Source organism: Aspergillus welwitschiae, assembly GCF_003344945.1.
Source record: "Aspergillus welwitschiae strain CBS 139.54b unplaced genomic scaffold BDQ94scaffold_34, whole genome shotgun sequence".
Classification (NCBI taxonomy): Eukaryota; Fungi; Ascomycota; class Eurotiomycetes; order Eurotiales; family Aspergillaceae; genus Aspergillus; species Aspergillus welwitschiae.
In genome coordinates, this window is record NW_020798728.1 from 56905 (window position 1) to 77805 (window position 20901).

The following is a 20901-nucleotide window of genomic DNA, read 5'->3' on the forward strand; positions in this document are numbered from 1 at the left end:
TCCATGGTTAGCTTGTTTGGATTTTTCCCAATCCTGGTTAAACATGCTATACTAAGCCCAAAGCAATCCAGGAACTCATCCCATGATGGGGGGTCCTCGGTCAGACTTCGGGGGGCCAATTTCCACCAGGGCAGCCCGAGCCCCAGGAATGTGAAAGACTAGTCACAATCTTGAACATCCATAGAAACCATCCCCTCGGTCCCTTGGAAACCAGGCAAAGCTCCGTCTCGGCCTCGGGATTTAGATCCATGAACTGGTCCATCCATGAGGATTCTAAATTGGAGAGCGGGTCTGCAAGGACCCTCCCAGAGGATATGGAATCTATGAATCGGGCTGGGTCGTGGAACCCTCGGAGGAGGGAGGGGAGGGTCCATCGCGACGATTTGGTCAGGCCAAGCAAGTGGAAACGATAGGTTCCCAATTCTCCGTGCGGTTGCTACGCCCATCTGTTCGGGATAAATAGACATACATAATGTGATTGCACGCGCATATGACAGCCCGCTGTTCCTTCTCTCCACAATCGACGGCGTTCTTCCAGGGGTCCGTTGCTGCAGGTCCACCTCAGTCATTCGTTATCATTCGCCTTCGCTTCCTTGTCCTTCGTTTCTTTTTCTGCTTAGCGAAGAGGGGGTGGTGCTCAGTGCCTGAGCCGTTCGTATCGCAATGAATTCCCTCAAATCGTCGATCACCAGTCTCAACTGCTTTCTGGGCTTTATAACATGCACCACGCCCCCGGGGATTTGGCCTAAGAACCCGACGGTTCTAACCAGCGCATCTACTGCCTCAGCTACTCCTGTCGCTGAAGTCACCAGGCCCACCACTCCTGGTACTACTTCAGCTGTCCATTCGTTGACTACCACGACTACTGCTTCTCTCGTTTCCTTCTTGTCCAGTACTAGCTCTGCCGCGTCCACCTTTGTGACCTCGGTGGGCTCTCCTACCACATTCGTTGATACCTCTGCCAGTGGGTCTGCCAGCGCCCTAAGCAGCAGCACTACCACCACTATGTCTGTCAGTCTGAGTCTCAGTTCGAGCATTGTGGCCTCGTCTGCTGTTCCTGCAGCGACGCCCATCAGCAGCGGCTCCATTGCCGCCGACATCCTGGTGATTGCACGCGACACTGCCTCAGCAGGCGTGGCATCATCTGGTCTCAATGCCTATGGCATTCCCTTCACCACTCTGATTGTGCCCCAGTCCGGCACGAGCCTTCCGGCCCTGAACGGCACGGAGGGTGGCAACTTCGGCGGTATTGTGGTTGCCAGCGAAGTCAGCTACAACTATGGCAATGCCACAGGGTACCAGAGTGCCCTAACCACGGACCAATGGAACCAGCTGTACGCCTACCAGCTGGCCTACGGGGTGCGCATGGTGCAGTACGACGTGTATCCGGGCCCGAGTTACGGCGCCAGCGCTGCCGGCGACGGCTGCTGTGCCACCGGGGTCGAACAGTTGATGTCGTTCACGGACATCAGCGACTTTCCCACGTCGGGCCTGAAGACCGGTGCGGGCGTGAGCACCACTGGCCTCTGGCACTATCCTGCCACTGTCACCAACACCACCACCACCAAAGAAATCGCTCGTTTTGCCGCCAACTCCGACTCGGGCAGCGAGACCACCGCTGCCGTGATCAACAACTTCAATGGCCGTGAGCAAATGGCCTTCTTCATCTCCTTCGATACTACCTGGAGCGCCACCTCCACGTACCTGCAGCACGCATGGATTCCCTGGCTCACCCGCGGTCTGTACGCGGGTTACCGCCGCGTGAACCTGAACACGCAGATCGACGACATGTTCCTGGAAACCGACATCTACAAGCCCAATGGCACCACCTTCCGCATCACCCCGGCCGACCTGGACGGCATTGCTAACTGGCTGCCGGAAATCAACGGCAAGATGAACGCCGGCAGCAACTACTACGTCGAAGTCGGCCACAACGGCAACGGCAACATTGAAGCCGCCGCCGGGGTCTCGGACGAGGGCTACACCACCTGCAACGAGGGCGGCATCGAGTACAACTCGCCCGCCGACACTCCCCTGGAATGGAAGAAGCCTCTGGGGACCGGCACCAACCTCTGGCCCTCCTCTCCCACCACCTACGACTGGAGCACCGCCTGCACGCAGTTCGACCCTCTCCTGCTCTGGTGGACCAACACCACCAACCAGGACAAGTTCGGTCACATCTCCCACACCTTCACCCACGAGGAGCAAGACAATGCCACCTACTCTGATGTCTACAAGGAAATCTCCTTCAACCAGGCCTGGCTGAAACAGGTCGGCATCTCCTCCGCCAAGCACTTCACTGCCAACGGCATCATCCCTCCCGCCATCACGGGCCTGCACAACGGCGACGCCCTGCGCGCCTGGTGGGAAAACGGAATCACCAACTGCGTGGGTGATAACACGCGCCCTGCCCTCCTGAACCAGCAGAACGACATGTGGCCCTACTGGACCAACGAAGACTCCGACGGTTTCGCCGGTATGCAGGTCAACCCGCGTTTCGCCACCCGCATCTACTACAACTGCGATACCCCGGACTGCACGCTGCAGGAGTGGATCGACACGTCCGCTGGCTCCGGTGACTTTGACAACCTGCTCGCTACGGAGAAGGGCGAGGTCATGCGTCACTTGTTCGGTCTGCACCATGACCCCTACATGTTCCATCAGGCCAATCTGCGTAATGCAGATGTGACCCCCATCACGGTCAACGGCGTGACGGCCCAGTACTCCATCTTCCAGGCGTGGGTGGAGACCCAGGTGCAGGAGTTTGTGCGCTTGGTTGATTGGCCGCTTGTTACCATCAACCATGAAGATGTACGCCAATACAGCCCCCATATTACCACTCCAACTGAACCCACTGGTTATGAATGCTAATAATATGAATAGATGTCCGCCTCCTTCCTGGCCCGCTACACCCGCGACGCCTGCAACTACTCCCTGCGCTACACCATCTCCGACCACAAGATCACGGGCGCCACCATCTCCGCGACAGATAACACCTGCAATGCTACCATCCCCGTTACCTTCCCTGTGGCGCCGACCAACACGCAGAGCTTCACAACCGAGCAGGTTGGAAGTGATCCGTTGACGGTGTGGGTGCAGTTGTCGGGGTCGCCGGTCAGCTTCACGCTGTCGACGCCGATTGCGCTGTAAGAGAGGGCGGGAGTTTCTAGATGTTCATAAAATGTGTAATGGATATATTAGATACTAGTCAGTGACTACGTGGGTATGATTATTTTGAGTCTGAATATATTAGTTAGTTTAGTTAGTGAGATGGGATGAATACGGCTATGACATAAATATAACAAAATAAATGGGTATTAAGCAAACAGGTTTCTTTCTTTCCCCCTCCCCCGCCTACCATAGTATCCTAGACTATAATACAGCAATTATAGCAACAACTAATCACCAAGTAGATAACTACCCCCCAACAATATGGAGTACTCCGTGCACCATTCCAAGTAATAAAAAACCTGTTATATTCCCCCTCCTCCCCCCACACACTACGAACAAGTACCTCTCACGCACATTCCCAATCAGGAATGAAAAAGTCTCTGCAGGGTCTGCTATCCATGTTTTTGGCAGACCAGCAAAACCCACATTCTTGGCGGGGTACAGGAATGTAATTGGACTGGTTTCAGTTGTTTGTTTGCTCTCCCTTCCCTCTCTCCAACTTTCCGATCAGTACCAAGTAGTAACTATTAATACCCTCCAACGGGATTATCGATGGACAACTTCGATCCCTATTATCTAATGGCATGGCATGACGCCACAACGAATGTGGCAAAGCAACCAACCAACTTATCAGTATATTTCCTGTTTTCGATCACATCTAGACTTCTAGTAGTAAACAAATAGCCGGATTCATCGGTTCGTAGTAGCTGAGTAGAATCATTCATCCCTCTGGGTGGGATTCTGTTAGGCGAGTGGCAAGTCTGAATTGAGGGTCAGTCACTGGGTCATGAGTCGGGTAGTAGATCTTGGCGGGACTTTTTTGTTTTGGGTTGGAACTAAACTACTATTAGACGAGAAGGATTCATCTACTAATTAGATCGATTGGGTAACTTAATCGGGATGGATCGATTTCGGGTGTGCCCTTTGTTCATCCCGTGTTTTCCATCTATCTCTTTCACTATCCGTGCTTTCCGATCTGAGACATATTGTTTGGTTTTTGTCATGGATAGATGGTTTGGTTTTGTGTTATGTGATGCTATACACCGAATGAATTTATGCACACAGACCCCCTCTCTCATCTGGATAGTAGATGGATGGATGATGATGATGATGGGCGTACCTTAACTCCGTACACATCATACAGTGTACATCGTGTCATTCTCCCAATTAACTAGTTAGTAGTATCTAGGATCGGATAGGGAACATGGAAATAAACTAGATATGCAACCCTCTCGTATTCCCACCTCCCATCTATCGTAATCATAATCATCTCCCCCTCCGCCCAACACTATCCTCCGCATAATACTCGATACTAACCTCCTCCCCCATCCCTCCGGCCGAATGACACACACACACAACACATCACAACACAACATGACACGACATCTAAGACATCACGCCAAGCCCAAGCCCCCGTTCAAACAGGGGGTGTATGGTATACTCCCGCCCCTCGTATTCGGCCTCGGCGAGTTCCCAACATGAATGACTGCGCTTGCGAAGCAATCCCCCCCCCGCCCGCTGCTTGCCCCCTTGTTCGTCCTGAATAGCCCCTGGTCTGATTATCAAATCCCGACAAACGGGAATAAGTCTAAGCCTCCGCATAGTCGGTGGTAATTACTCTTTGAGGTGGAGATTTGCTTCTTCTATATCACCCATTACTCTCATGACTTGTTACTACTGTCTTGGGTTTGTGTAATGTGAGAGGGAGGAACGGGCTTCGCCGTAGCAACCGTTACACACATACCTACCTGGCTATCTCATGCATGTTCAAGCTTTGCCAGACAGATACTCAGATAGCTGCCAGGGCTAGGGTCCAGGGGCGAATGTGTTGGCGAGGTGTGACTGGTTTCTTTTCGGCCGTGGGCAATTCGGCATGTACTTTGAGGGGAAGTTTTTCCATCTGAGGGTATCCCCGTTGGGGTCGGTGAGTAGCTAGCTAGCTAGTTAGTTAGTTCCGAGAGGCAAAAAAATCTACTCGAGACTGACTACCTGGGTCAGGTCATAAGATCCATCACATCAGAAGAGTGCTAATAGTCCGGAGGAAGTCTTCATTAGGTTAGAAGAATAGTAACTACTCGGTACTAGTCATGCATCGCATCAGCATCCCCGCCATGACAACAACGTGGTGAATTGGAGATGACTGGAATTCCATCCCCCTGCTGGCCAAGCCAAGCCCGCGGATTTTCCTCCGCCGCCAGTTCTGGCCAGACTCTTCAGACGGGCGAGTCAGGCTGCGGCTCTAGCGCTGCGGCCGAGACTTATACGGGAGAGAGAAAGAGTGTCCAATGCTAAAGAATTAGAAATAGACTAATGTTTGACGATGGCTTAGCGAGCCAGAAGAAGAAGACTCCGTGGTGATGCCAAGCCTGGTATCGAAAGTTACGCGGTATACCAGCGGGAGAGAATTTACAAACCGTGGTAAATATCATACCCGCGGTGACCGTAACGAGAAAAGGATCTAGCTGGATCTCGGGAGTTGCGGTTAGTGTCCGAAGGGCATCATGGCTGGATGGCTGGATGGATTGATTGGCAAGGTTCCGGCCCGATGGGAGGACAAGAAAGGCCAACGCACAGAATCAAGGGCCCCAAAGAAGCAAAAAGGGGGGGAGTTGAAGTCATTCCTATTACGCTATTCGCCGTTCTGCCTCCGTGAAGTTTCTTCACGGCGGGAAAGAAGGGGTGAAACTCTAAATCGGCAACGGCAAGTAAAGACGTCTCGCTTAGCCCGAGTTGGAATCATTGCCTTCTGCTTCTTGCCTCCAGCGTGTCGCCTAAACCCATCGTCTATTTTGGGGGCCAGCAGCGCACAAGAATAGCAACGCCAAGGGTTATACACACCCCCAGCGCCAAGTCGGCATAGTCGAGTCGACGAGCTTGTCCTCAATCCCAGGATCACCGTGTTTCAAGCTGTTCACTAGCTCCGAAGACGGAGGTTCCATGGTTGGAGGTGGAGATGGCTCTGGTGTTTCGAGCATCGAACAACCGTGGAAGCTCCTGAAGAAATCGCAATCTCTGGGTCCCTATTTTGTGGACTGAGCACGGTCGCATCTTGCGATCTCTGTTTATTTTTCCGCTTAACTCTTTTGGTAAGCGACCCAAGACTGAGTTAGACTGGAAATCAGTCACCAAGGCATCCGGCCGAACCCGGTTTGTCCACCAGTCGACGTGAAGCATCCAACGCCAAGTTGGTGAACGGACAAGACACCGGCGGCTTGGTGGTTTTGATTCTTGGCCAGTTAGGCCCCCGAATTTTCGCCTCTTTGTCTTCCGGCGTTTCCCCTCTCGTAGACTACCCATTCAATTTAGGGCAGGGTTGCACAGCTAATGAGCGTGGCGGGAACGATTTGCAGGGTCCAGCTGGTTCCCTTCAGGGTCTGACTCTCTCACCACCTCACCATACTGCCTATCATCATCACCAACTTGACGCTCCTTCAGTTTCGCTCATTTGGCAAGCTGTTTCGGACGGCGTGCTGCAATATGAACCGCAGATCCGTGTGACCAGTGAAGCTTCTTTGACTTCATCTTCAGGCAACTTCATTTCCTCAAGCTGCAATCGCCGTGGTTTTGATCAGGCAAGTCCCGGTCTAGACTCAACTGGTGACTGTTTCTCTGCATTGCGCTCCACCTTTTATTCCCCGTAGCCCCGGATCTTCTTGCTTCGTCGCGAGGCTTGTTCTTTTTTCGCGATTCCTCCTTTGCTCTCACTCGTGTGAAATCTGTTCTACGCGATGGAGCCTGCCAGTGAGGCCGCCCTCAAGGGCCCTCCCTCGCGGGGATGGAAGACATGGACATTCAAGAAGAAGCTCATCATCATTGGAGGAATCATCGGGTTTATCATCGCCCTGGGCATCGGTCTTGGAGTCGGACTGGGAGTTGGACTCGGCGGCGGAGGGGGAGGAGGAGAGGAAGAGGGAGGAGGCGGGGAGACGACGCCACCCAGTTCAGGCAATTACACCTCAGCCAAATGGCAGCCCGCCGTCGGCACCAGTTGGCAGATCGAGTTGCTCTATCCTCTGAATGACACCTCCGTCGACGTGGATGTCTACGACATTGATCTGTTCAACAACAACAAGTCTGTAATCAACGATCTGCAAAAAGCAGGCCGTAAAGTCATTTGCTACTTCTCCGCCGGCAGCTACGAGAACTGGCGCCCGGACAAGGACAAATTCAACTCGGATGATCTGGGTAAAAACCTGGACGGATGGCCCGGCGAGAAATGGATCAACATCAGCTCTCCTCGCATTCGAAAGATCATGCTAACCCGCCTGGACCTGGCTCAGAACAAGAGCTGCGACGGGGTAGACCCGGATAACGTCGACGGATACGACAATGATAACGGGCTGGATCTGACAGAGGCCGATTCGATCAGCTACATGAATTGGATGGCCAATGAAGCGCATGCGCGCAACATGTCCATCGGTCTGAAGAATGCGGGTTCCATCATCTCGTCAGTTATCAAGAACATGCAGTGGAGCGTCAACGAGCAATGCTCGCAGTACGACGAGTGCGATACCTACGCTGCCTTCACGGAGGCAGGGAAGCCAGTCTTCCACATCGAATACCCCAAGGGTGACGACACCAACAATGACTTGTCAGTGACCTCGAGTCAGAAGTCCAAGGCGTGCAACTTCACCGACTCGGGCAACTTCTCCACGGTGATCAAGAACATGGACCTGGACAATTGGATCGAGATGTGCTAGCCAGGGCCCGTTTTCAGATGGTTGGAATGTGAAGGGACAGGAATTCGGCACACCAGCAAGGGCGCAGGGGAGTTTTGATAGCGATATCTATTGTACTGTAGTTGCTACTATCTACTATGATGTAATCCAGCATTCATCTACAAAGTTTATGACTGATCGTCACTTGTCATATGCTGACGTCTTCCCCCTGGAATACCTACCAACTTGCTTGCTTTCTTCTGACAGCCCTCTTTTTTCCCCCGAGCAACATCATGCATGCGAACATAGCATGCCATGCCATTCCACATCCATCAGCCCGTCTCAGTGTGTAGTGCAACAATGATCGTATCATCTGGAAAACTCATCAGCCGACAAAGCCACTTAATTAAATTCAGACCAAGAAAGCGGACGCATTCCATTGCCTGGAATGAATGACACCATCCGAACCCCCAAACCTAGTTCAAGTCCTAGTCAAGACACCAGGATCTAACCCAGCCCAGCCCCAACCCTTGGCCATTGATCTCGCCATCGCACTGTCCAAAAAATCAGAGCACAAAGGGCCCTCCCCTCTTTCTTGTCTCACGGTCAAACTCACGGCGCCACGCCGAGTTGAACGAAGCGTGCATCTTAGTAGTCTAGGTCATCCACCGGCCCGGTAGTGGAGTAAAACAACAACAAAATATTAGCTAGTGAATAGTAAACAGGTGCAACGTCCACTCCAACCACCCCATGAGAACAGAGACGACTGAATTTTCCTTAGAAATAGAAAAAGAAAATGGGTCTTTCCCCTGGTGCCTGGTTATCCGATGAACCCGTGGACCAGACTTGACTTGACTTGACCTTAAAGGTGGCGTGAGGGCCGAAAACAGAGAATTGACCAGCAGCAGCACCCACTTAGCCTATACCCAAGACTAGCCAGATAGGAATGGTGTAAAAGGTGGTAGCGGGTTCCACGCTAGACAAACTAAACTACGGAGTAGATACTAGCACATGGATATATCTAATTCCAGATTAAGATTATTAATGTAATAAGCACTAGGCGATTTAGCTCCCTCGCTAGAATCTCTCACACGCGTGGTGGGGAAATAGAAATCTGAGCCAGAGAAGAGAGCGAATCGCCGACGCTAAATCCTAGGCTTTTAGGAACTGGATTTGTGTCCGAGTGTCCCGAGGCTTAGTATTGCTCGATACTGGTGGTGTCACTAATACGAAATATTTCAGTCTTGGTAATTTTCAAACTTACTGGTAATGAATGGGATCATTGAACGTCTGGATGTCGACAAGCTGAATGTATTGACTTTGACTTACTACCCCTCTCTTCATCCTTCGTTCAGAGAAATAGATTAATCATTGAAAGTTCTAACCTTGGGATCAGACTTATTAGGATCAGATATAGACACCACTACTACTAACTCAGACCGTCTTCTCGTAAGTCAAAACTAAACATTTAGCCGACTAAGAAAAAGTTACACGGAAGAGAACCCGATCGATAGATACTCAGCCAAAAGGCAAGGTATACAGCCAAGCAAATTACCTCCAAAAACAAAACAGAACAAAAACCAGCCAGGAAGAAAGAAAGAAAAAGGAAAAAAAAAAAAAGGTGATCTGAGCAGAGATAAAGTTCACCTTCACCCACTTAGCGCCAGGAAGAAGAAGAAAGGAATCACCTCCGACGGCATTGCTTTTCCCGACCAGCACCAGCACCACCAGCACCACCCGTTCATGTTCCTGAGAAAAGAGTGGAAAAGAGTAGTGATTGCCTTGTTCCTGAACCGGACTTTTTCCCACTTCCCACTTTCCACTCCACTTTAATCCCCATTCGGGCCAAAGATCGCCGGGTGGGCGGTGTGTTGTGGGGCCCAGCAAGAAAAACTCAGGAACCGCGAGAGCCACTTTTACAAAGTAGTTTAGTTCAGTTCAGTTCAGTCCAGTTCAACAAAGTTCCCTCTTGGTTAGCTGCTTTTTGTTAGTGGCTTCACACTTTCCCAAACCTTCCATGTTTTTGACGGCCCTTTCTCCCGTTAGTTAGTTCGCGCCGGAGGTGATTCCCTCCTTCGCATAGTTCATGCACTAATTGCCACCGGTGATTGACCTTTCCCGGCTAGTTAGTTGATTAGTGAGGGAAAGGGAGCAAACACACAAACGAACCAAAAGTCAATGCGCCCGGTTACAAATATCTGGATTCTAGATCTCTGATTTTGGTGTCCTTGAGTAAGGCGCTGATTCGAAGCGAGGGCGGATTTCAAATCTTGACCTTACTTACAGAATATTGGGCTGGGTGGGAAAGAGACAGAATGAGTGTGTGCGCTTGGCGTTCTGGTCACCGCTGCGCTTTGATTGGGATTGTTCTACGAACAGCTGCAGGCGGGCTGCATGCATGCATGCGTTAGTAGAGATACTAACCAGCCAGCTAGTCTAACTACTTGGTACTAATTGATTAGTTGTTGGGAAATGGACGGGCTCACTTGGAGTGTCAAGTTAGGAGGTAGGTATTAATAGAGTCAATGGTATAATGTGATACTCAGAATGTAGCATGTTGGGAAGTTAGATTATCTTAGGTTAGATAGTTGAATCAAGCCATCATTCATATTAATTGCATTAGACTTATGTCGCTCTATTATATGCTTATTCGATGACAGTGTGTCGGATAAATTAGCTACATAACAGTATGGATTGATCCCCTGCCCTAGGTGAACAGACAGTGGGGAGTAGGTAGTGTCGGAAATACATTTTAGAGAACCTACTAGTATACTCTGAGTACTAAGATAGTAATATCTCAAACAACCGCAGTTCCGCTTCCCTGATAGTCATCTTGATAGATGACCCTTAATCTCGGGAATCCTGACAGCTGAAGCAATAATAGTAATGTCGATTCTAGTTTTGGCTGTTCATGACTCTGATCATACTCCACTATCCCATTATCTTCTAACACAGTGCTAGCCCTGTTACTAGTATAGTGTAGTGATATATATTTCTCCGCGCGGGAAGAGACGGCAATGTACCATGAATGACCCGGTCATCCATCAATCATTCCTATGCAGTGAATCAACTCTCAAGATACACTGCATTCAATCCTTGTTCAATTGACTCGGTCCGCTTGTAGAAACTATCTCCGACCGATCATGATTGATCTAATGTTTGCTGTCGTGGGAGTTTGCGTTACCTGATGGAAGAGTCGAAGTTCGTGCTAGAGAAGAGGACTAGGGTGTTAGTGAGGGTTTAGTAACCCCACTAAAACTCAATGCTCATCGATCGACATGGCTGACAGACGATCGTCGAGCTTAGCCGAGATGGCATCTAATACTATCATATCTCCTTTGCGATTTATGTCTAGTTGTTTTGAGTTTGATTAGAGGGGTTGAAACGTAGTAGCTGGTTTTCCATGGACCATATACAGAGGAACAGACGATGATGACTTATGCGAAAGTGCGACAGTTTATGTAAGAAGTAGAGTTGCTATTAATGGGAAGGAAACTTAACTCCGGATGTGATGCAACAAGAGTCATCCTACAATATCACGAACTAACTAGGTACTGCTAACTAGTCCGTAGTGGGAAGTATCTGTGTAATGAGCAAAATGGTAATCCCGCCAAGCTCCTCACTACGTACCTATGCACGCAAGCCATCTCATCTCATTCCATCGGTCAACATAATATACAATCCATCAACACAGTGTAGTAATCATAAGAATAATCCTACCCAACCTCCTCTCTTCAAGCCCAACCGATCGATCCAAAAATAACCTAAACATAACATGTATGTCTGACAAGGGGGCAGGGGAGCGGGCAGGGGGTCAGTTTCCAAGACCCGCGAACGGAACATTTCTGGCCCCTCCCAGCGCGAGGAGATTCAGCCACAATATGCAGGGCACTTGATATGTATATGTATGTTATTATGCGGTGCACCCATGGCATCCACTTACATACATAGTAGAAGTAAATCCATCTGATTCCATTGAAACGAAGAATAGGACGGGAGTAATCCGACAACATACATACATACACACATACCTTACTTAGATAAGGTGTGACAGCAGGAAGTTATTTTTACTTCGTAAGTTTACGTGAAACAACACTATACTAGACAACATCCAGAAGCGGGACATACATACATCCTACGGAATCCGAAGTCCCGATGGATGGATGGATGGATCAAATGTCTGTCTGTGAGTGACTGATGCAAGTCTCGGAAAAACTCAATCAATACATCCATCCATCCATTCTTATTCCTTCCTCTTGATACTAATCACATACCTACAGTAGCATCCATCCAGCTGGCTGCTAACTAACTAACTAGGTAACTCTCTCATGATAGGTCCAATTATACCCCGTAAGTAAGTATCTACCTACCGAATACGAATGAAGGATGGGATGTAGGGTCTCCAAGCCCTACCATGCCATGCCATGTCATGCCGCTTGCCTCGAGGAGAAACCGATTCCTATTAGTAGATGATCCAAGACATGCAGCAAGTAGCCCGGGGTCTGATCATCTGTTGTTTACTCAGTTTTCTTTTTATTTCTTTTTACTGCGCGCATTTACTGGGACTACATCCCATCTCATGCCACTCTTCGTATAGAGAAGCACCTAATTGTATGATCAAATATGAGTGGTAAAACTTAATGATCTGAAGAGATTTGACATTCTCTGAACCTTACCTATCTATTTACCTAATTACACATCTTTATGCAATATGCAGTATGCACTGTACCTACTTCCCATTCAACAATCCCTCCCTTCAATCTAAACCAAACCAACAAAGGAAAAACAAAAGAAAAGAAAAATCCGCGATCTAACCGATGAGATCATCCATATCCACATACCTCTGACTCGTGGTTAGCCCTGTTTGACCATGATACAAAGTGGGCAATGGACAGACTTTTCTGGACTGGTTGGTCAGTGGGGCTGGGATTCGGTAGTGGCTCTGAATCGGATCGGGGCCGCGGAGAATGAAATTTACGGGTGGGTAACAGCCCCACTATGGATGTGTTGTAAAGAAAACTAGCCATGTACCTTGTTTGGAGAGGGGGGGAAATGGATGTATCTTTCCTTGGAAGATGGAAAACAGATACTTCTTAGGACTGGAAGTGTTGGGGCTAAATGGCTAGCTTCTTTGTTTCTGCCTAAGCTAAACCTCTGGAGGAATGCCTTGGAATTGGCGCAACAGATCCCGAATCCAGCTACACTGGTGTCCCTGTCTGCGGCGATTGGATTCTAGTTGGAGGGAAAAGCCTTATCATCCATTTCACTTGAATGATCAAATTGGTTTCGTCGTATACGTCATAAATACTGTATATACCAAGACATAAGATGCACCAGGCATCTGCCACCTCACGATCGAGCCATTAGTTCCACAAATTCCTCCCATTGGCCGCCAAAACTCGCATAATAATCTGTATCCAGATGAGTGATGAAAATCTCATCGGCGACCTTGCGCACTTGCTTCACCAGGTCTCGGAACTTGTGCCCTTCCACGCTGTCTGGCACCGAGTGGACCACGGCGCACAGCTGGCTGCGAGTGCTGTTCGGGATTTCCTGAAACAGCTTAGCCCCTTGACGCTCCAAGAACGTCTCGTAGGTTGCCTCAAAGACCACAGTCGAATCAGCCGTCGGCAAGTAGCGGGCATCAGGGATCGTGCCGGGATTATGGACGACCTAGTTGAGACAGTCTCGTTAGCATGGTAAACTCGGGCCAATGGTGGGCGTCCATCCAGATCTATCCGGGCGATCCAAACGACGGCTCTGGATGAGGATTGTCGGCAGGAACAGGAGCCAGAACAGAAGCATCCAAAAAAAGCAAAGAGAAAAAGAACCATGCGTTTGAGGGGGCAGCAAAAGGCAATGAGCGAGTGGGCGGAAATGCCAGCTGCCGAAATTTGGTAATGGTGTAAATTACCCGGCGTTACCCCTAGTAATGAAAGAATGAAAATACGGGAGAGACTTCTGCACGTACAAAATGGTCCGGACCCAGGCCAGTGGTTGTCTTCACGACAGCAGTCAGATCTTGGAGGTAGGCCAAGGTATTGCTTTCGTATTGCTGGGGGGTTTCGTCGAAAAATATACCCCGAACCGCTAGATTGGGGTTCGAACTGTTGGTCGGCCACGCCGCATAGGTCTCAATGTCCCGCCGCACCAACGAGAAGTTGCGCTGCCCGTACGTGGTAGCAACATAGCCTAGGAGGCGGACGTTGCCATAAGACGCCAGCTTGGGTATCTCTCGTGTGTAATTTCCATCGGGCAAGGCGTTGGGCCCTGGACCACTACCAGGATTGACCACGACGGTGAAATTGACGTCGGGATGAGAAGAGATCCTGTGGCGTTCAGCTGCGTCCTTCGTACATCAGGGTTACTTGTATCGTGCCGCGGGACATCCGGTGGCTGACAGATAGCGTGGGCATGGACTGGAGTACAATGTGGTTGGCGGGGGGAAGGGGAAGGGGGAGGGGGGTTAACATTTGGCGAGGGCTTGTTGAGATATGGAGAAGGGGATAACAAAAGGAAAAAAGCACCTACACCTTTTCTAAGGGATCCCATGCTCCCGGGGCAGGGTAGACGTAGAGCGGTACGAAAATTGATGCTTTAGGGCCCATGGTGAATTTGTGTAGGGTCAACACTACTGCTGGTGGTATGACGACGGCGAGAAGGGCAATGAATACAAGGATTGCCAGAATGAGTCGCGAGCGCCGGCTTTGCAGGCAGCGCCGGTCTCTCACGTGTTCACCCTGCCCCATTCTGCTGGCTTTGAGAAGCTAACGATGTAATTTGAAACCGTGCGCGCCAAAAATCGGGGGTCGAAATCGAAACGAGCTAGCAAGTGGGCTTCCTCTGGCCATAGCGGATTTGGGCCAGAGTCGGCCGGGAGACTAACAATTAAGTATTCATCAGCGTTTCCAAACTTGTTCGCTGTTGGATAAAGCGAGGTTAAACAATTGTAAGGAGACCAGTGGGAAACCATAAAAAAAATAAAAAGTCAAGAGTATGGATGCGGCGCGCCCAAAATAGAGCGGGGCAGGGTTTCGACCATGCATCAGGTCTCGGATTAGCTGGAGGAGCAATTTCTCTTTTCCCTGGTCGAGAGCGCCTTTTCGTACCAATTGTACATCCTGCAGCTCCAGTGGAGGCGACCAGAGTTCGCTCGATGCCTACCCCCCAGCGGAGGCGAATCCGTTTTCGATGACCCAGTAAGCCTTCTAGGCCCCGTTCTCATACCGAAGCAGCAACCGCTGACAACATCGACCACTCACTTTATATTTGCTTTTTCTCCTTCTAGTTTCGCTCGTTTCTTTTTCCATTCTCTCATTTTCCCCTATACCGTTTTGTCTTTTTCCGAAGCCAGCCTTCCATATAATTCTTTTTGGTCGCCAATTTTGCAATTTACTGCGTCCATTCGCTTGTTCTGGTTATGATTCGTTGTAAATAAGCAAGTCACGGATCACGATATCTTCGCCTGACCTAGCGGGCCAGAGACAGCGGTTACATCGGCGCGCAAGTGGGAGGGCCTGTTGCTCGTTTTGAGGAAAATATAAGATTTGGGAAACTCCTTTCCTTGGGTTATCCCGTCCAGAGTCAAGTCACCTGCGGTCGTTAAATTCTCGTTGGAGAATAAATCTTTCTGTCCTTTCCTTGTTTTTGTTTGTCCAAGTGATTCCTGTCCGCATTGCCCCCCAACGGTGCCTCATCCTTCGACCCTATCAGTTATGGAGAGCCCTCGACAGTCCGATGCAAGCACTCCTGTGGAGCCTTGCTCCCCTGGTTGCGTTGACACGCCGGCGACGCAATCTTCCGTGTTGTTTGATGGCAACCTTGAAGAGTTGCTGCGCAACTTTCCCCTCGATCAGTACATCCTCGTCACAGGGGGTCTCGGGTTCATCGGCAGTCACACAACATTGGAGCTACTCAAAGCCGGCTATAATGTAATTGTGATCGACAATCTCAGCAACTCTTTCCAGAGCGTCTTCGACCGCATCAGACAACTGGCCGCAAAGTACCATGACCAGGAGGGGACATGCATGCCGTCATTGCAGCTCCACGCCCATGATTTCCGGGATATTGCTGCTCTTAGAGGCCTTCTTGAGCAGTATCAGATCCAATCCAGATGGGGAACTCCCAAGTCCAGAATTGGTGGCGTCATCCACTTTGCTGCTTATAAGGCTGTGGAAGAGAGTATCAGGAACCCCTTGAAGTATTACGCGAACAATGTTGGTGGTCTTATCGACTTTGCCACAACTTTGGGAGAATTTGGAATTAAAACATTCATTTTCTCCTCCTCCGCCACGGTGTACGGAACCTTGGCAACTTCGGGTCTTCCCTTAAAGGAAGAACTCTGTGTCCATAAAGAAGAGGTCTACAGTGACCAAGACGGTCTGGAACAGACCGTTAAACCTGGCTGCACGGGTATTACGAACCCGTATGGGCGCACCAAATGGATCTGCGAAGCGATATTAGCGGACCTTGCGGCTTCTGATCCAGAATGGACCATTGTTGCCCTACGCTATTTCAACCCTATAGGATGTGACGAATCTGGCCTTCTGGGAGAGGATCCCAGGCAGACGCCCACGAACCTTCTCCCGGTTGTGGTAAAAGTCATGACCGGACAGTATAAGGAGCTGCAGATGTTTGGCACGGACTGGGACACTGAGGATGGCACTGCAGTTCGCGATTTCATCCATGTCACCGATCTTGCTAGGGGACATATTGCTGCGCTCAACGCCGCCAATGGTGGAAAGCTGGTTGAAAACTTCCGTACCTTCAACCTGGGCACCGGACGGGGCCACTCTGTGATGGAGGTGGTCAACACAATGGAAGCAGTGTCTTCCAAACCTATTCCCAGAAAAGCTGCAGGTCGTCGCGCTGGAGATGTTGGCTCTTGTGTCGCTGTCGCCACAAGATCCCAGGACGAGCTCGAATGGAAGACCGAGAAATCCCTGAAGGATGCTTGCGTGAGCCTATGCAATTTCCTCAATGTCAGCGGCCTGTCCTCTTAGGCCGTAATGCTTTTTCTTGTTCATAACTGGCGCTTGGCGTGACTATATTATCTTTCTGTGTCTGTTCCCCTTTGCCCAGAGGGAGCTCAAAAGCGGGCTCCAGTCCCTGATTTCTTTATTTTTTCTTTTATATCCATTTCGCTTGTGTTGCATTTTCGAATCTCGGCAACTTCATGGGACCCTATGTTTTTGCATGATAGAGTCGGATCCCCCACTTATGTCCATCCTCATAATGCATAGTGTATGTTTCTTTGTACAATCTGTTGGCTCATGCTGAGGCCTCTCATTATTTTTCTAATGAAAGCTATCGATGTCATTTATGTTAGTCGATTCTGTGGAAGCATCTCAGGTGTTGCGCGTCAGATAGCCTCACTCAACGTAGGTTGATCGAAAACCGTCACTTGTATGAGCGGGTTTCAGAAGGCTTGGAGCATGGACGAGCTTTCACTTCAAACAGAGATAAGATGATACTGTTTGAGATGGACAATATGTAGAAAAGCTCAAGAGTTCACTAGTATGAGGTCTAAGAAGTAAGAGGCGGGGGAGTGTCGAAAGTAAGATCAAGAAAGAAGGCGTCCCGGAGGAGGCTTAGTCACGCTGGCCATCTTACCCCTCTGCAACTCATCAGCAATCCAAGTTTTTGTCTGTCGATATATCATCCATCTAGGTAGTAATGGAGACCAGAAAGATTCGCAAGAGCCAACCCAAAAGTTGCCGGTGTTTAGAAGCGAAATATCCCGCATGGAGGGTCATATGGGCAGAGAGATCGGAGACAACTAGCGCTGATAAGAAGTTCGAACCAGTCGCGAACACCCTGTGAGACAAGCGATATCTGGATGCTTGAGTGACTGCACAGCTTGCCTTAGTTTACTCTGCAGCCACCAGTAGCATGCTTTATTTGATGTGTGCACAGACGTTGACCTAGCGCCACTGTTTGAAGGTCAGTCTTCATGCGTGAACTTGTGGAATGACACGAGCTTTCTAAAAGCAAACCGATGATGTACCTGCTACTGCGGTGCTCTGTGAGTCTGGGATTCTTTGCGTCTCCAGTAACCGGGGTATACTTCTGCCTGTGGGGTAGGCAGCGGAATTAGCGCCAATATCGAAATATATCTGATGAACAGTATAGAGCAGGGTTGTATCATGTACTTGCTACAACATATACTGCGATGGTCAAACAAAGTTTTGCAACAGGCCTTCATAGGCTTGGCCTTTGACTCGGATTGTGGGATGTTGATGGAAGGCTGTTGATTCGGTATTTCTATGATTGGATATGCGACTTACAATGGGGGATGTAGTACGTAACAGGTAGGACCTGCTGTGTCAGTCCAGTACACATGCATGAAGATATATTCCATGCGAGGTGCGACATACGGCCGAGCATCATGCCTTATAGTTGCTGACTGCCTAGCCTGGTGGTTAATTCTAAATATATACATTCATGCCGGAGCAAGCATGAATTTGATATTTTAAATCAGTTTTAGTATCCTCACGGCAAAAAAGGCAGACATGAGGGTTATCTTGAATTGATATACTACTGTTCATCATCGAAGCCAGGAAGCCCAGGTAATACATCAAATGTATAGAGGTCTTGAGTGCCTTTGGAAGCGGAGGGTTGAAGATAGAAGGGCCAGAAAAGAAGTGTGGGACATATTAATGGTAAATTTGTGTACTGTAAGGCATCAATTTCCAAGATTTGATGGGTGGCAATGTATCTAAAGCATTGCGTAGCCATGTTAGGCAACTTAAGAAGTTGAGAAATATATTGATGCCTTGCCAGAGTTGGCGCGTGGATTGCACCATAACACGCAGACAGAAGGCCCCAAAGTTGCCAATTGCCAGCCACAAAAGGAGTTAAGACAGAAATGCTCTAGAAATCCGAGGAATAGTATTGTAAGTATAACTAGACTGAGCTTGTTTCCCAAACGGGTAATCGTGAGCTATTCCCATTGAACACTTGTTGCCTCAGGCTCCAACTGTAAAAGATCATAGCACGTGACCAAGACAATTGTGAACAGGTACAAGAGATATACAAAGTATAAGACGCTTGAGTTATACGAGAATAGCTCTCAGTTAGAACATATGACCTTTACTTGAGGTCAGGCACTCTTCAATAGTAACTGTTTGGAGACATTCTCGATGTGATTGTCTCTCAGCATGTCAGAATCACATGACCTGCATTTATAACCGGAGCACGCACAGTTGCATCGGCGACACTCTTGACTTCAAGGGTACACCATCCAAATTTAATTGTTATTCAGATCTTGCAACCTATCTGATCTAGTCATTGCCAAAGAAAGACAGAAGACAGGAGACCGTTTGGACGTGCCTAGTCTTTGGCGTGCGGACGTAAGCACGTGACTGGACCTCCGGCTTGGCATCAAATTCCCGCCGCAGTTTTCTCGACATCTGCTCCGCGTCGGCCACCATATTCTAATCTCCAGCACTACGCTAATCAAAAAAGCTGGCTGGGACTTGATCGTGGCAGTCATTTCAATCATTTCAATTATACCCCTTGTTTTCCACAAATAACATAAGCCACGCCACAATGATCTGCCAACGGTGCCGGACCGGTATCTTGTCCCGGCTACAGCAGCCCCAGACCGTTACGCTGTCTATCCCGTCACGCGCACGCCAATTCCCCATTCAGCGAAGCCAATTCCGCAACTACAGTGATGGAAAGCCTTCTGTGTCGGCCACACCTCCTCCTCCCGCCCCCCGTCAGCCTGCCGGTGCCGATATCACGATCCCGTCGGCCGTGTCGTCCGCCACCCCTGGCGTGTCCCAACCATTGAGCACCCCGGAGGGTGTCCACGTTGATGTCAACCCCGAGAAGCCCAAGAAGGCTGCTGTGGAACGTCCCCCTAGCTCCTGCGCTGCTGGCCAGAAGATGAACGGACTCAACTACTTCAAGAACAAGCCTGACGTTGTGGCTCTGGAGGATTCGGAGTACCCCGAATGGCTGTGGTCGTTGTTGGACGACTCCAAGAAGAACAAGACCGCAACGGGCGGTGTTGATCCCAGCAGTATGGAACCTATATTTGATAGAGTTGTGTCACCGTTGTGTAATGGTCCGCTAACCCTCTTTTCCTCTAGCTCTGAACAAGAAGCAGCGCAAGCGCTACGAGAAGAAGATGGCTGCCCGTGCCGCAACCCTGCCCCCCCAGATCCCGATCCATCATCACGCTACCGATATTACCCCTGCCGCATACAACGCGGAAGCTGTGCCCGCGGATCTGCTCGAAGCCGCTGCCGAGAGTCTCGACAAGCGTACCGAAATCAGGCGGAGTGCCAGAGAGGCGCGGAGAAAGGGCATTCGGGAGGACAACTTCTTGCGCGGTCTCTAAGATTTATTTTGCAACTTGCGAGCTGCTTGTGGGGAGGCTTTTGCTGGATGGGGATGCAACATGCTAGCTGTGTACAGTGGGGGTGGCTGGCAAGTGTAGAAATTGTTTTGTGGGATATGTTCAATGTATTCTATGCGACTTGTACTCATATTGATTCACCAGATTAGGCGCTGAATGGACTTTACTTTCGACATACAAGTGGTACTTACCTTTTAGTCTTTCTTATCTCAACCATCGATTTCACCAGTTTATGCTTAATTCAGATTTCCGCAATAACTAGCCTGTCAGCAGAGTCGCGTACGAATTCATCGTTCTGAATATGTCCATATTTGACCTCTTGAGGAAAATCACGAATGCGGTTCCCTGTCCCTGAAGCATGTGTCCCCTAGTTCGTTCCAGAGTCGTAGAGCGAGCTTTTGTAAGATGCCACCCAAAGCGAACGGAATCCAGAGTCCTTCCGGCGCTCGATGAGCCTTGATCCAAAGATGTAAATTGCTGGGACATATTCCTCCGTCGGCTGCCCTAGCAGACGTGATAGATCGTCCTCGGTAAATGGTCAGCGCTTTGACACTAATAGAAGGTGGTTCCTAGCATTCTCGCCCGAGTTTCGAGAACTCAACGCCGATAGCGGCCAGCCGTAGTAGAGCATAACAGGCATACTCAGATGTTAGGGGCTCAGTAGAGCTGACTATGTAGTTGTGAGTGCGAAAAAGTTGTTGGGAT

At 49.7% G+C, this 20901-nt stretch overlaps 7 protein-coding genes across 7 annotated transcripts; 5 read left to right on the top strand and 2 right to left on the bottom strand.

Moving 5' to 3' along the window:
• The first annotated feature begins 182 nt into the window (after positions 1-182).
• agd3 (putative extracellular serine-rich protein) lies at positions 183-3315 on the top strand. Its single transcript, XM_026767454.1, has 2 exons — positions 183-2811; positions 2884-3315. The coding sequence occupies exons 1-2, from the start codon at positions 664-666 to the stop codon at positions 3148-3150; spliced, it is 2415 nt and encodes an 804-aa protein (XP_026622757.1). The 5' UTR covers positions 183-663; the 3' UTR covers positions 3151-3315.
• A 2164-nt stretch (positions 3316-5479) lies between these two features.
• On the top strand, positions 5480-6025 carry BDQ94DRAFT_80437 (uncharacterized protein). Its single transcript, XM_026776587.1, has one exon. The coding sequence runs from the start codon at positions 5673-5675 to the stop codon at positions 5985-5987; it is 315 nt and encodes a 104-aa protein (XP_026622758.1). The 5' UTR covers positions 5480-5672; the 3' UTR covers positions 5988-6025.
• A 659-nt stretch (positions 6026-6684) lies between these two features.
• BDQ94DRAFT_80445 (endo alpha-1,4 polygalactosaminidase) lies at positions 6685-8076 on the top strand. Its single transcript, XM_026776588.1, has one exon. It carries the CDS (start codon positions 6900-6902, stop codon positions 7869-7871), a length of 972 nt encoding a protein of 323 aa, XP_026622759.1. The 5' UTR covers positions 6685-6899; the 3' UTR covers positions 7872-8076.
• Positions 8077-12444: 4368 nt separating this feature from the next.
• BDQ94DRAFT_149795 (uncharacterized protein) lies at positions 12445-12904 on the bottom strand. The gene has a single exon (XM_026767455.1). It carries the CDS (start codon positions 12854-12856, stop codon positions 12653-12655), a length of 204 nt encoding a protein of 67 aa, XP_026622760.1. The 5' UTR covers positions 12857-12904; the 3' UTR covers positions 12445-12652.
• A 166-nt stretch (positions 12905-13070) lies between these two features.
• Positions 13071-14784, bottom strand: BDQ94DRAFT_149798 (spherulation-specific family 4 protein). The gene is made up of 3 exons (XM_026767456.1): positions 14361-14784; positions 13801-14158; positions 13071-13502 (listed from the first exon to the last, which is right to left on the bottom strand). Exons 1-3 carry the CDS (start codon positions 14576-14578, stop codon positions 13179-13181), a joined length of 900 nt encoding a protein of 299 aa, XP_026622761.1. The 5' UTR covers positions 14579-14784; the 3' UTR covers positions 13071-13178.
• Positions 14785-15027: 243 nt separating this feature from the next.
• BDQ94DRAFT_149800 (NAD-dependent epimerase/dehydratase family protein) lies at positions 15028-17465 on the top strand. Its single transcript, XM_026767457.1, has one exon. It carries the CDS (start codon positions 15545-15547, stop codon positions 16829-16831), a length of 1287 nt encoding a protein of 428 aa, XP_026622762.1. The 5' UTR covers positions 15028-15544; the 3' UTR covers positions 16832-17465.
• A 1914-nt stretch (positions 17466-19379) lies between these two features.
• BDQ94DRAFT_173504 (mitochondrial 54S ribosomal protein mL54) lies at positions 19380-20178 on the top strand (the record flags this gene model as incomplete). Its single annotated transcript, XM_026772176.1, has 2 exons — positions 19380-19857; positions 19928-20178. 2 exons carry the CDS (start codon positions 19380-19382, stop codon positions 20176-20178), a joined length of 729 nt encoding a protein of 242 aa, XP_026622763.1.
• Positions 20179-20901: the final 723 nt, after the last annotated feature.